Below are 15569 nucleotides of genomic sequence, written 5' to 3'. Positions count from 1 at the left end.
CCAAAGCCCGGGCCGGGTCTCAGTTTTGGGCCCGAGCCCACGGGCCGCTAAGGAAGCCCGTAGCCCGTGACTAGCGGCCCGAGCCTATGGGCCTACAGCCCGCAGGCCAGGCCGCGGGCCGCTAAAAAAGCCCCGCAGGCCTGTGACCTGCCTATTTAGGAAGGTATCCTAAGCATAACTTAGCACAAATATAAAAGTTTTAATGTATTTCTTAGCGTAGTATCATCATTGTATTACTATAGGCAGTAGGTACCTTAGGATTCAGCTGAAAGATAAGCTTACGATCGCGATGGCCAGTTTGTTACGATCGCCATGGCCAAATTGGTGCAATCCCCATCGCCAATTTGTTACGATCGCTATGGCCAGTTTGTTACGATCGCCATGGCCAAATTGGTGCAATCCCCATCGCCAATTTGTTACGATCGCCATGGCCAATTCGTTGCAATCACCATGGCCAAATTGTTGCAATCGCCATGGCCAAATTGGTGCAATCCCCATCGCCAATTTGTTACGATCGCTATGGCCAATTTGTTACGATCGCCATGGCCAATTTGTTGCAATCGCCATGGCCAAATTGGTGCAATCCCCATCGCCAATTTGTTACGATCGCCATGGCCAATTCGTTGCAATCACCATGGCCAAATTGTTGCAATCGCCATGGCCAAATTGGTGCAATCCCCATCGCCAATTTGTTACGATCGCTATGGCCAATTTGTTACGATCGCTATGGCCAATTTGTTACGATCGCCATGGCCAATTTGTTGCAATCGCCATAGCCAAATTGGTGCAATCCCCATCGCCAATTTGTTACGATCGCCATGGCCAATTTGTTACGATCGCCATGGCCAATTCGTTGCAATCGCCATGGCTAATTCGTTGCAATTCCCATGGCCAATTTGTTACGATCGCCATAGCTAACCCGTGCTTAGTACTAGTATTGTCAGATTTTAGGTATTTTATGCTTAGTGAGCACTATCTATTAGTTATTATCTATCTAGTATTGTCAATTCTGGTAATATTACCTACGCATGTATAGTACGTATGCTTAGTACGTATGCCTAGTACGTGTGCCTAGTACGTGTGCCTAGAATATAATGATAATAATTTATAAATATTTTACCGACGCGTTTTATATACTAAATATTAATATTTTGTTTAAAATTTTATTTATATAATAGTAAGAATATATATTATATATATTATAAGTTTGAAGTACTTAGGACCGGTAGAAATTAAAATATTTTAGTTTTAGTTATTTGATGATTATGAACATGAAGATATATATTTGACACAGAGGGTAGCACTACTACTATTCTTCTCAGAATTCTAAGAGCTTCGGCTATAGGCCTAAGCGGGGCATAGGCCCTAGGGGCCCACTTCTGAACCAATTAAATTATAGTACTAATTATATTATTACAATATTATTGGTTAAATAAAGCCACTATGTAATAATGCACTATAATGCATGACACCAAGGCTATATAGGCAATGGTTACCGAATACCCCTTTTTTGCCTGCAAAATAATAATCAACGGCCAGCGATAGCTATAGGGATTGCACCAATTTGGCCATAGCGATTGTAACAAATTGGCGATAGGGATTGCACCAATTTGGCTATAGCGATTGCAACAAATTGGCCATGGCGATCGTAACAAATTGGCCATGGGGATTGCACTAATTTGGCCATAGCGATCGTAACAAATTAGCCATAGGGATTACAACAAATTGGCCATGGCGATCGTAACAAACTGGCCATGGGGATTGCAACGAATTAGCCATAGCGATCGTAACAAATTGGCCATGGCGATTGCAACAAATTGGCCATGGCGATTGTAACAAATTGGCCATGGCGATTGTAACAAATTGGCCATGGGGATTGCAACAAATTGGCCATAGGGATTATAAGCTTAGTATTATACGTAGCTATACACTCAAAATTACTAAAAATACAATATATTTTATGTATTCTTGTGTTTCTCTTGTTTGAAGGCCCGTGGGCCGGGCCGGCCTGCCTGCGGGCCTTAAGTTTAGGCCCGAGCCCACGGGCCGGGCTTTCTTAGCGGCCCGTGGGCCTACTTTTAGGCCCGCGGCCCGGCCTGCGGGCTGTACGGGCCGCTAAATTAGCGGCCCGGATAGGCCCGGGCCCAAAAGCCCACGGGCTTTGGCAAGGTCTATATATAGAGCCCTGGTAAAAAGAATAAATAAATAATAAGAGATATACTACCGTTAATATATATTATTGTTCTAAGATAAAATCAGAATATAGTCCTAGTTTAAAGTATAGATCCTATAAGTATTTAGTAAATACCTTAGAAAGATACAGAAATAGGAACGCTTTATAACTATATATCAGGGAGATTATTAGTTATTATAAGACTGTACGTCTTACTAGGCTCAGGGAAGTAATGGTAGATCAGATTAGGCATCGCCATAACCCAACCCAAAACCCAATGGGTTAAACCCAATAACCCAGTGGGTTCCCATTTCAACCCATTTTGGCATAATTTATTCATAAATTTTATGTAGTGTATTTTAATACTTGATTTATATCTTTTTTTCTAGAAGGATTTAGATACTAAGATTTTATATAGATATATATATAGTATTAATCATTGTATATTTAAAGTTTAGGACTAAAATATACAGTAATGAAAGAGTTATTAGAAAAATAAGACTTTTTGCAAAGATATATATGTAATGGTTACTAAGTTGTCAGGCTAGAGACCTGTGACTAGGCAAGGATATCGGACGGTAGAGATCAGATTGGGCAGTCGATACAGAGACTGATTCTTGAGAGGATCAAGAATCCTGAATACTTGTGGGATCTTAAATACATTAGGGCTCGGGTGGATATCGATATGCAGGTGACTCAAAGGGGATTCGTCCATGAATCGGCCTCGAGAGTCCGGGGTATCGTATACTTCGAATCCCGTGACAATATATATTACCTTGTAGGGTATACCACTATCTTTACTATAGAGCTCTGTAATTTATTTTATTTTTAAATACACTACTTTTTAGCCTTTTAATATATAATATATATATATTAGATATAGAATAATAATAATATTAAATAAAAACTTAAAATACATATATATAAGGCCTAAAAACAGCACTAATACATACTGTATTTAAAAGCTTGGTATGTTTGCCTTGTTTACACTAAAATAGGAACCCACTGGGTTTCCAATTGGGTTTTGGGTTATGGTATTCGACCCAAAACCCATTTTGGGTTGGGTTGGGTTGGGTTGGGTCCGGGTTATAGTGGGTTCTGGCGATGCCTAGATCAGATGATCCAATAAGAAGCTGTTGGTTGGTACTAGATAGGATGATTGATGTATTGCATGGATGTGTATGTTATTAGGATTGCAGGAGATTGAGATGCTATTTATCCCTGAGGTTTAGCAGGCCTCAGGCCACCATTATTAGTAATTATAATGGTCACACGACAATAAGTCGTCGTAATGTATTAATCATGATTGGCATCGAATGGTAATTGATTATATAGGTTGCCATAGTTAGCACCATAGTCAATTCTGTAGGTGGCAGATGGCCAGAGTTGCCACAGCATCCAGATAGTTTGCCACTATCGATCAGGTTCCATGAGGTTCCATGATCTATAGGCTATTGCTATATATTCAGAAATACTTATATTTGTCTTTTCCTACTATACGAAGAGATTTTTTATACTCTCTAGTTTATAAATCCCTAATGGTTGAACTTAAATATGTATGGTTGTTGAGATATTAAGTTGTAATTTATCTTATTCATTATGGTGTTTTGGGGTGGCCAGGTCGGCCAGGAATTGTGTTATATAAAGTAATTTTAGTCAGCAGACAAAACGTTTCTAGACCTCTTTTATACTATTTTCTACCTCTATAGACCCTGCTTATATAATCAGAGCCTTCTAGACCCCTACTTACTAACCTTACCTATATAGTAGTATAAACCAGATTTAGTTAGCTTCAGTAGTTAGCCAATAAACAGCAACCCTACTCTCTATCCAAAAACCCTAGAATATCTTATAGCTAAGGCAGAAACCCTAGGCTTAGAAAGCTGGCTAAAAAGAATAGACTACCCGTCGGTCCTAGTCTTGGCATACCCCATCAAAAAAATCACCCACCAAAATCAGACCCCTTAGGGTTTTACCCTTCCCACTAGAAATTATTCTATTAAACCTGATAGAAGGATAGTTTAGATAATTCTAATCAAACTTCTAAAGGCCCGATCGAAAAACCTCAAAATCTGAGGTACTTAGTGGGGGGGGGGGGGGCAAGAATTTTATGCCCCCCCCTCGCCCAGACTTTTTTAACTATGAGACCCCCCCCCCCGGGGGCAGGGCCGGAATACATTTAGGGCTATCAAAAGTTGTTGAGAGGCCGGGGAATTCCATGTACACATCTGTTCAGTTAAGTTAGGGCCATACTTCCATTGCATTGCACATATTGAGATGGGTCGTAGGGATTTTTATTGAGATGGCTCAATATAGTTGCTCGAAATTGGAATGTGGTACGACTTGTTTTGATGCAAGTCGCTACTAGTCGATGCAAGGGGTTGTGATACGTGGTAATGTACCCCATATACACCTGGGCAATAATTCTTGCCAGTAGACCGCGCGAAAGATCGGCCTCCTTTTTATTAAAATATTTTGCTCCGTATTCAAGACTATCCCTGAGGCTTAGGTACTCTCCGAGACACTCCCGTCAACCCCTCATTATGAAGTCCGAACTTGCTCGAGATGCCCTCCGGACTCGATGGATTATTCGTTTCAGTCTAATTACCACACCGTTGACTGCAGCATTTGGAATCCTAAGTGGTGTAGCCTTGAGAACCGAGACAGCGCTAATGGTGCTCGTTCTGCATGTCGTGGGAGGATTGGCCATCACTACTGGTAGGTGGAATGATCTCCTGAAGGAAAATGGCGGTGTTAGATGTTGATGGATCCAGGCTACCATCGCCTCTGGGCGCACCGATCCTACCGCGCCAGCCCTCTCCTTGGATATGCTCTTGCTCTCCTCGGCACTGGCCAGGGCCAGTTGAGTATCCGGTGGTGGGTAAAACACCATCGCGCACATCACCGATATGTCGACACTGACCGAGATCCCTACGACGCCCGCCGAGGATTCTATCACACCCATATTGGATGGCTTCTCAGCTATGATCCAAGCTCTTGGGGGAGGGTAGACGTCTCAGACCTCGACTCGGATCCCATCGTGCTATGGCAGGAGCGATACTTCTGGTACATCACTGCGTGTATGATGGTTGTATTCCCTACGGCTGTTGCTCACTTTGGCTGGAATGATTTCAAAGGTGGCTTCGTTTATGGAGCAGGTGCACGCCTCTGGATCAGTTTTAATAGTACTTGGTTCGTCAACTCGATCGCGCACGCCTCCTGGGCTGGAAGTCAACCGTACTCAAGCCACACTTCCGCCCGAAACGTACCGCTTCTAGCGCTCTTTACTGGCGGGGAAAGCAATCACAACTTTCACCACACGTTTCCCATGGATTATCGCAATGGGCTGTACTGGTATGAGTCGGATATTTCGAGGTATTTAATTGAGTTGTGGAGTATTTTCGGTCTAGCTTCGAACCTAAAGGCAGTCAGTCCAACGGAAATTGAGCGTGCTCGACGAGGCCAGAAGCAGAAGCAGCAGCAGCAGCAGCCAGATACCCTGGAGGAATCAGACTTTTCAGACTTACCTAGTATGAGCTGGGCAGAATTCGTGCTGCAAACGAACTCCGGCTACTGTCTCGTCTGTATCAGAGGAGTGGTTTATGATTTGGCAGATTTTATTAGTGACCACCCTGGTGGTCCTGCTCTGATCCAAGACTTCATTGGCAAAGACGCAACAGAGGCTTTCTTTACTGATAACGCCCATTCTGCGTATGCAAGTTCTCTCCTCAAGGCCAGGCGGACTGCTCTTGTCACTCCAAGTGAAAATTCAGGTAGATGAACTTCAAGATAGACACTAGAACTCCGAATTTGTACGTTGGTGACTACATGAACCCTCAAAACCTTGAAGATAATTCCTACCTCGTATGATCCCGGTATAGCACAATTGGATAAACGCCTGAAACCACTGAACGAATCTCATGACAATCAATCGACCGTCTGATTATATTGGGCATTTTCACTGGCAATGCTAATCACTAGTAGGTGGCTGGGCCGTTTGAAGAATACGTCAGGTCAATTCCGGTACTTGATGGCTAAACTTCGATTCTTGTGCCCATGTCAACATCTTCATCCCTTAGCTACCCCTGTCATTTCTCGTGGATTATCTCTTCGATCATCTCGCATAGTATGTCACGAGCCAGTCAAAGATTTTGAGGTATATTTGATGCCCAGGGCATCTATTGCAAGAGAGACGACGCCGTTCACAGTCCCTGCCGTGGCAATATCAACAAGACCTATCTCGACGCCGAGATTACGTTTTAGCCATGCACGAGCCTCTACAGCGACCAGCGAGTCCACAGAAATATTAGCCATGGCGGTTAGGTCTTCACTTTTGACCGCTGGCGTATATGGCCCCATTAGGAGCGCCATCTCCTTGATAAGAAGATCAAAAGTTGGGCCAAAATTTAGCACATCTTGATTCGCTTCAACAGCGCGCAGAATCGCTTGAACGTCACTCCCTTCTGGCAATCGGGATTCCGAATGCGAGAGTCCCATAGTCGGATCATAGCGGAAGCGAGCATCCCTATAGGGTGAGTTATTTGAAATCTGGGCCCCTGACAGGCCCAGACCGAGCGAAAGATGACTCTGGTTAAGGAAGGTAGATGGAGCACCGTCAACCGTGCGGGGAGGAAACAAGAGTAACTGCAGAGCAGTCAGCAGATGTACTTCTTGCAATGGAATATAGCCCTTGGACTGCATCATTCGCGTGAGCTCCGGATGTTGGCTGACATAGCCAATGTCGGTTATCCAACCAACATCAAGGACTGATGCTGGTAGGCCCAAAGACTGGCGATAGTGCGCGAAAGCATCAAGAAAGGTATTGGCCGCCGTGTAGTTAGCTTGTCCAGCAGAGCCGGCCGCTGCTGCCACCGAGCTAAACATGACAAAGAAGTCGAGGTTGTTGGACTGCAAGGCATCGTGCAAGTTCAAGGCTCCCTCCACCTTTGGACGGAGTGCCTCTGTCCACTGGCCATGAGTCATGCTAAAGAAAGGGGTATCCTGTGTTTCACTGAATGAGCTTCTGCCATTCCAATGCGTGGAGTTTCGGGGTTTAAATTTACCTGCATGGCCATTGCCATGTGCAGAACCCCCTTTATAGGTCTGCAGCTGGCAGTAACTGCTCTTTTTGCATCAGCCAAGCTCGTGACATCACCCTGGACCAAGAGGCCATGACATCCCTGCAGAATCAGATCATTGAGAAACTCGCCATCCCTCGCTGTGGTCCCTGCACTGCGCGAAAGAAACACTAGGTATTTGGCTCCATGCTCAACCATCCATTGTGCCACTGCACGGCCCAGGCCTCCTAGACCACCGACCAGAAGATAAGCCCCATCGCCATTGAACGACATTTTAGTTCTGGCTTTGGATGTTGGGATGTGTGCTACCTCCTCCGGGACCTGGACAACGATCTTGCCCATATGCTTCCCTTCCTGCATATGCTTGAAGGCCTGGGCAATATGATCGGCTGCAAAGGTACGTATGGGCTGGATGGGAGTGATGGACTTGCGGGCTAGGAGGCAGGTAGCTTGATTCAAACAACTGTTTACTCATAATGTTAGTGTGGGCTGCTGCTTTTTCCCAAGCTCCAGATTGAAGACTCACTCTTGCACGATTTTAGGGCGTGAATTTGCGAGGGTGAGAATGTCTACTCCCACGAAGGACCTGTTGGCGAGAAATCGATCCATGGGCAACATTGCATGTCCCATCAGGTCGCGTTTTCCAATCTCCACCATGATGCCACCCTCTGCTACGCAATCCCATGATGCCAAAAGCAGGTCTCCGGCCAGGGAATTGAGCACGAGATCCACCCCTCGGCCTCGGGTTCTTCTGAGCAGACTTGGAGAGAAGGATGCACTCCGAGAATCAAAGATGTGCTCTTTTCGGATGCCGAAAGCTTCGGTCAGATACTGTGCCTTGTCTTGGTTGCCGACGGTGGCGAAGATCTTCCACTGTCAGAATGCACAGGGATATTCCGAGGGGCCAAACTCACCTCTACGCCAACAATTTGGCATATTTTAATTGACGCAATTCCCACTCCGCCCGCCGCAGAGTGAATTAAGACCGACTTCAAGTTTTATCATTAGCATATTTCAGTACTTGGGGTCGACGTATCTTACCTGTCCTTTTTCCAGTCGTCCAACGTTTAACAGACAATGAACAGCCGTGGTGTATGCGCACCCGACGGTGGCTGCCTCCTCCAACGAGATTTCAGTGGGTATCGCAACAACAAGAGACGCTGAGACCATGATCCGAGTGCTGAATGCCGGCGTGGCAAGGAAAATCACCTTATCTCCAGTATGTAGATGAGTGACTCCGCTTCCTACACGCCGGATAATCCCACTGCCTTCAAGCCCCAGTTCATCCTTCGCCTGTAACATGCCCAGACCAACCATCAAGTCCTATGCTTATGGTCAGTTCCTACTTCAACCGAGAAAAGGGAATAAATGATTTACCCTGAAATTCATGCCAACGAATTTGATGTCGATCTCAACATCTTGCTCTCCGAGAGGGGGCATGGCCATTTCGACCCATGTCAAGGATTCCAAAATCCCTGGCTGCTCGATGGTGAGGGTCCTTGGCTCATCTCTTGCAGCATCTTCTAGCAGATTTTGGGATAGACTACTCCAGCGGTATCTTGGTATATGGGCCACACCGTCTTTAATGGCATACTCATAATCCACGGTGTCATTGGTTTCAAACCGATCTCGCTGGAATTTCCGGTAGATCTCGACTAGGGTAGCCTGTGACTTTTGGTCAAAGTTGTCCAGCTCCACTGTCGCGAAAACCATCTCATATTCAACTCGCATGGTTCGTGCGAAGCCCAAGGTCAACCCGTAGCGGGGATTTTGACAGAGTGTCTGAGAATTGCAGGTAGCCCAGAGCACCCTGGTAGATGTGCAGGACGAAATGTATTTCTGGACTTGTTCATATCTGTACTGCGTCATCTGATACAAGAACGGCTCTTCGATATCGAGGAGAAATATCACGTCTTCGTTGGGAGGTGGCGGGTTTGAAATTGTACACCAAGCAACAGAGAAGCCGGCATCCTTCAGCTTTTGCGCAAGCTCAATGATCCATGGGTGTTTCTTCGAATGGCATAAGACATTCACCGTTCCATGGTCAAGACGCCGTGGAGATGCAACGGAAGCTATAATCGAGGTCATGTATATCTCTGCTTCGTCTGCCTTTTCGTGGATACCTACAAACCCGGCCCTTTGAAGCTCTTCATGCCACCGGTCCGCTGAAATATATGGAGCGTCCGCCCGATTGTCACTCTCGCCCATCCACCACCCGGGAAGCACCCCCTGTCACGATTAGTATTCCTCTCTTCAAAGGAGCAAAGAAAAACAAACCATAATGTAGTCAATTGGTAAGGCATCTGGAAAGACGTTAGTGTGAATATTGGCTACTATTAATCGAGGGACAACTCACCAGAACAGATTTCTTCAATCAATATACGACCGCGGGGCTTGAGAAGAGATTTCACGTTCAAAAGCGACTCCTGGATCGACGGTGTTGCATGAAGGACCTGGCCATGCTGTCAGCATGCTATCTTCTAGGGTAGCAATTGAAAAGAAACAAACATTTGACGCAACTACCAGGTCATAGGACTCGGTCTCTATGCCCTGCTCTGCCAGGGGGCGACTGATATCCAGTACTGCAAATTCAAGTGCATTGTGAGCTTTGAATCTTTCCTTGGCAGGCTGGAAAAAACTTGAAGAAATGTCCGTGAAAGTATACCGGGAGTACTGCCGATTGTTTCCAGGGGGATGAAGAGCTCGCAGCACTCTCGCTGTTGTTGCCCCGGTTCCTGCTCCAATCTCAATGATTTTCAGATTGGGTCGGCTGTGCCCCAGAACCTTCAGGAAACCTTCATAATTTCTTTGAGACCCGGTGTTGTATAATCGGGTTAAGCGCTCATTTTCCATTAGAATGTCGAGTGGTGAACATTTTCCTTCCACAATATCCACGCATTGTTCCAATATCGCGAAACTCAGTTCCGCAAAGCAATTAGTGAGTGGCATTGTGGCCTCAATTTCTTGCCGAATATCAGTCAGAATGTCTAGCCACTCTTGCCTCGGGGCCCGCAGGAGCGCCTGTATTCTTGATTCCTTCACCGGGTCAGAGCTTTTCAGGACGGCGGCTGATTTTGAGATTACCCATCTTTGATACTTGCGTAGATGGTCGGAAACCGGCTCCAAAGAAGTAATGCGTCTCGCCGTTTCGACTAAACACATGTCAAAAAATTGGTACTTCGGGAAATATTGCTCATTGAGACTGCCAATCGTTGGTTCCGGAGACGACAGAAGATGATCCTCCGGTAAAACATCCACATCAGGGCCCCAAATGGCATTCGAGCACAGCTGACGATCTCCATCGACTGACTGGCCGTCATCGAGGCCTACAAACTCGACCCCATCTATTCTCACTGCGACCTGGCTTCCCCACTGTGCGATAACGCAGCCAGAATTTACACCAAGAGAGGTGACTGCCGCCGTCGCCTCGAGAAAAAGGGTCGGCCCTGTCTTGCCTGCAAAGACCTCTTTGATAAAGACCGGCAAACCCGCGCCGTGGCATTTTCGGGAAAGCCCATTACACATGGCGACTGCCACAAGCTGTAAGCATTGATCGATGGTAGGAGGATCAATCATGTTTCCAGGATCAGGAATTTCAAGGCTGGCAGCAGCGGATGATTGTACTGGATGTGCCGATATGTTCTGGAGTTGGCTGAATCGTGGCCCGTATTCCAGCCCACGGTCTTTCAAACTACTATACCACACTTTTGATTCAACCTTTCTCGGGAAGCTTCTGATGTCTCGGGATGCAGATGAGGACTTTTCACCCCGTCCTTGCCCGGTGCAATGGTTGATCCATGAACCCCTCCGAAAGGCCGTGATGGAGAATTCGTACCATCCAGATCCCGGCTCGTTGGTAGATCGGACTGGTCGGAGTGTCGTCACAATTTCCATTCTTTCATGGTCATGCAATGTCAATGCCTTGTTTATGCGTAGGTCTTTCAGGCAATATTTATCGCAGCGGGTGATCTGGCCGATCGCTTCGCCTATCATCGCAATATATCCTGCACAGGGGAAAACTATCGACCCACCGATTCTATGATCCCAAAGCCATGGGACGTCGTTAATGTGCAGCATACTTCTCCAAGCTGGTTCAATCTGCGTCGATTCCAATACTCGGGAGCCCAAGAGCTCGTGGTGTCCAAACGGGCGAAATCTCCACTCTCGAGTGAGTCGGGTCTCACGCCAATCCGTCTTACCACATTCCCAGGGGTAAGGATCAAGGTCGGTGAGGACCTCCCTGCAGCCATTGGATGCGACAGGATTGACAGGGATCCCAGACAGGAATAAGTCACCCAATGACCGTAGAAGCGACGATTCCTGGCCCTGTCCACGGACTAGGCAGGATGCATACGACATTTCGTTCTTTGTGTTTCTGGACGCTTTGAAAATATCTCGCAGTGGGCCTGCTAAAGCTGAATGAGGACCAATCTCTCAGGAAGAATGCACTCGCCTGTATCTCGTCAAAGATGGACTTGGCTGCGTCATAGAAGAGTACTGGCGATGCCAGATTTCTGCACCAATACTCGGTATTCAGCTGGTATGGATCAGATACTCGATCTCCGGTCAGACTTGAATACATCGGGATCATTTCCTTTTGCAATTCCATGTAAGGACAAATACGGGAGGTGTATAATTTGGCAATCGGAGCCATGAATCCTATGTTCAAATTAGTATCGCAGACAATTGACCCCGATGACCTCGGAAAATGGATGAATTGAACTGACGGGAGTGATATGCCCTGTCCACGCGGAGCTGCCGGCAAAGCACATCTGGATGATCTGACTTGATCCTGTTCAGCACCACTTCCACCTGAGATGGCTCACCGGACAGAGTGATACTTATAGGGCTGTTTTCACAGGCGAGCACAACATCGTCCTGCAAATATAATTCGACTGTCTCTCGATTCAATCCAATCGCTGCCATCGCCCCGAGCTGACTTGATTCTTCGACCAGCAAGCCACGATAGTAGCTGATAGCAATAGCACATTTGGCAGTTATGGCGCCTGCGGCATACGCAGCCGCAATCTCACCACTAGAATGACCGATGACTGAAGTGGGCTGACAGCCCCGTTCGGCCAGAAGGTTCACTAGAGCAATCTGTAACGCACAGCAAAGGGTTTGAGAGAGCTTGGGGGAATTGATGCGATCATTGTCTGGATCCACCAGGGTGTCTGGAAATTTACTGTGAGCTAATGCATGAAATTATCCTCTCAAACTGTGTGCTTACCTTCTAAGCTCCAGCTAGGGTGACTCTCCAAACTCTGCAAGATGTGATCTAGTGAACGTATGGTGTCTCTAAATATAGAGAAGCGCGCCATCAGCTCTCTACCCATCCCAGGCCACTGGGCGCCCTGGCCAGTGAATGTGAATATCAGCTTTGGTATTGAGCCAACGACCGAGCTTTTCATATCGCCCATATTTTGCTCGTTGTCTCTTGATTTTATGAGAAACCCTCTATGTGTGAGATGCTCACGACGAGCAGCCAGGGTATACTCCAGATTATCAAGTCGACTCGGATGCAACTCCATGTACCTGAGGATGCTCTCTCGTCGACGCAAAAGTGCCGCTTGACTCTTTGCAGATACGAGTAACAACAGATATCTTGAGTCTTCCCGCGTATTTTGAGCTGTCGATGTACGACGGAGCGATGAAGACGAGTCAACGATTACCTACAGTTTGATCAGCTACCTCATCTTCGATATAAGAGATGTACGGGACGATACTACTCACATGTGCATTTGTACCTCCAATTCCAAAGTTGCTGACACTGATTCTCTCTTCTCGGTTTTTTGGCCATGCGGTGAGCTTTGTGGGGACACGAAGACGATTCTCTTCCCAGGGAACTAGTAAAAGTATTAGCCAACTGCTTTTGATCTTTCAAAAGCATTCTGTGATACAAACTCCGTGGATTAGGGAGACGAAAGTGAATATTTGGTGGTATTTGCCTGTGCTCCAGACTGAGAACTGCCTTGACAAGGCTTGTAAGTCCAGAAGCCCCCTCGGAATGACCTACGTTCGGTTTTACCTATAAGTAAGATTAGCATCAAGGGACATACTGACAGCGAGTGACGAAAATATATACCGAGCCGATGTAAACCCCTTTGGGGAAGATTTTGGAGATCGCAGAACATTCGATTGGGTCACCTGCTAGAGTCCCAGTGCCATGGCACTCAACAAAGGCAGTCTGAGAGATATCACCGATAGACGCTTTTTGATATGCTCCAAATATCAGCTTTTCCTGAGCCTCTGCAGATGGCGTTGTTATTCCAGGGCTTCTGCCATCGCAATTCACCATGGTAGACCGAATTACGGCTCTGATCGGATCTCCATCACGGATGGCATCATCTAGGCGTTTGATTAAAACCGCATTTACAGCTTCTCCCCTTCCATATCCATCAGCCGAGGCATCAAAAGACTTCGAGATGCCTGAAGGTGAAAATACACTGAGTGCCGCTCCCTGCATTCCGATGGTTGGTGAGAAGATCAAATTGGATCCGGCCACAACGGCGGAAGTGCAATCCCCCATCTCTAGAGCCTGACATGCCTGGTTTAAGGCGACCAGAGAGGAAGAACACCCCGTTTCTAGGGTCATGCTGGTTCAAATTAATACGATTTCGATCCAACAGGGATGAAAAACTCACCTCGGACCTTTGAAGTCAAATTCGTATGACACCACATTTGCAAGCGCAAATTTCCCTCGTCCGATCAGATGAAAGTTGTGTGCATTTTGCGTATCCTTGGTCTCGATCTCTTCCCAGTCTCCTCCAAAAGTGCCGACAAAGCAACCGATGGGCATCCCCCGCCACCTCACTTGCCCAGCATTCTCAAGACAGTCCCAGACCACCTGTAACAGTAGCTTTTGCTGAGGATCCATCCGACCGGGCTGTAGCCCATCCATATCGAAAAAAGATGTATCGACTGTCTCCAAATCATCTTCTAAAAAGTATCCATGTCGCGTACCCACCGAATGGGCTCCAGACTCGCTATAGAATCCAGCCTCATTATATCGAGACTCAGGAACCACACATCGCCCATCTTGCCCGCCGCTTAACATCTGCCAAAATTCTGTGGTAGATCTTACACCTCCTGGCAACCGCACTGCGATTCCCAAGATAGCAATCGGCGCAGGCACATTCTCTTTTGTTTGACAATCAACGACGGGTTTCATTTTGGGAGCGAGGGTCTTGTTTGTGCCTGTGTCAGTCAAAGTATAGGCAGTCAGATCGACAAGAAAACGAAAAGTAAACTCAAGGACTTTCCCACGCGGTCGATAAGATGTCGGAGCGTTTATCAGGGGTATACCACTTCATCTTGCTCCCTCTATGCAAGGGATGTGATCTGCCTGCGGAAATTTCTTCATGCATTTCATGCAAGGGATTGAAGACTTTGTATTACCCGACTTCCATGCCGCCGCTGATCCCCGATGGTTATTAGAAGAGAATTATGATAAGGTAGTTGCCCATGTAGAAAGGCGGCACGTATGTATGATCAGGATCCGTCATAGGATGGCGGCACTCATGACATTCGTATCCTTTCAACCAATGCATTCGGTATTTCTTTCTTTCTTTTGTCTACTGACATTGGGATCAGTCCGACCGTATGTTCTGCACCCCTGATTTCGTTGTTTTGGCCTGATGTATCATGTTGTGGCATTGGCATTGGCCTCCTATTCTGCGAACACCTGGTGTATTGTCGATCGGCGGCCCGGCAACCACACCATCGACGCCCCATCCGGGCGGAACAATAATATTCCACGCTGCCCACGTAATCAATTTGTAAGTTTCTGATTGGTCAAAGCTATCTATGTATATCCCGCTTTAAATAGTGCATAATTTCAATTTACTTTACCTGCACGATATTTTGATTGTTATTCTTGCTATATGTGAGCTTAATACAAGATATCGGATGGTACTACGTCGGTCTCTGGTGCTCATGGTCATGTATGGCTGTGTTCCGAAGTGGCTACTCTGATTACGGAGTACCCGCCAGAGAGAAAGTGAAAGAAAAATAATAGCCAATAGTTTAAATAAGAAGCAAGCATCCGGTACATATCTCGAAGATTCATAGCTTTCAATGAGAGGGTGACTCGAAAATAAAGGGAGGAGGTCACGTTGCTTTTGAACCACGATCGTCTGGAAGTAGTTCGAATCAACAGCCCATGAGATGTATCGGAGAGGTTGGCCCCAACTACTAAATATTTTGGTACGAGTAGATTTTCATCGAAATATCGCTTGAGTTTACAGCACCGATCGCAGGCAAAGGCATGTCTTCCTTTTGACCCTTTTGTCTTGAAACTTACAAGGTTAAATGATATA

General features: G+C 46.4%; 3 protein-coding genes across 3 annotated transcripts; 2 read left to right on the top strand and 1 right to left on the bottom strand.

The window, feature by feature from the left end:
* Window positions 1-312: 312 nt before the first annotated feature.
* On the top strand, window positions 313-918 carry N7481_008393 (uncharacterized protein; the record flags this gene model as incomplete). The annotated part of the gene is made up of 1 exon (XM_057267612.1): window positions 313-918. One exon carries the CDS (start codon window positions 313-315, stop codon window positions 916-918), a length of 606 nt encoding a protein of 201 aa, XP_057121813.1.
* A 3798-nt stretch (window positions 919-4716) lies between these two features.
* N7481_008392 (acyl-CoA desaturase) lies at window positions 4717-5954 on the top strand (the record flags this gene model as incomplete). Its single annotated transcript, XM_057267611.1, has 2 exons — window positions 4717-4891; window positions 4948-5954. 2 exons carry the CDS (start codon window positions 4717-4719, stop codon window positions 5952-5954), a joined length of 1182 nt encoding a protein of 393 aa, XP_057121812.1.
* Window positions 5955-6304: 350 nt separating this feature from the next.
* On the bottom strand, window positions 6305-14422 carry N7481_008391 (uncharacterized protein; the record flags this gene model as incomplete). Its single annotated transcript, XM_057267610.1, has 16 exons — window positions 6305-7174; window positions 7237-7714; window positions 7778-8118; window positions 8166-8240; window positions 8293-8574; window positions 8629-9480; window positions 9529-9554; window positions 9608-9704; window positions 9760-11491; window positions 11547-11910; window positions 11979-12425; window positions 12482-12923; window positions 12985-13097; window positions 13156-13279; window positions 13337-13847; window positions 13896-14422. 16 exons carry the CDS (start codon window positions 14420-14422, stop codon window positions 6305-6307), a joined length of 7281 nt encoding a protein of 2426 aa, XP_057121811.1.
* Between the last annotated feature and the right edge of the window lie 1147 nt (window positions 14423-15569).

Source organism: Penicillium waksmanii (genome assembly GCF_028829765.1).
Source record: "Penicillium waksmanii strain IBT 27052 chromosome Unknown utg000007l:1.0-4314555.0:1.0-4317578.0, whole genome shotgun sequence".
Taxonomy (NCBI): Eukaryota; Fungi; Ascomycota; class Eurotiomycetes; order Eurotiales; family Aspergillaceae; genus Penicillium; species Penicillium waksmanii.
Note: the sequence above shows the minus strand (reverse complement) of the source record. Positions and strands in the feature narration are given on the sequence as shown.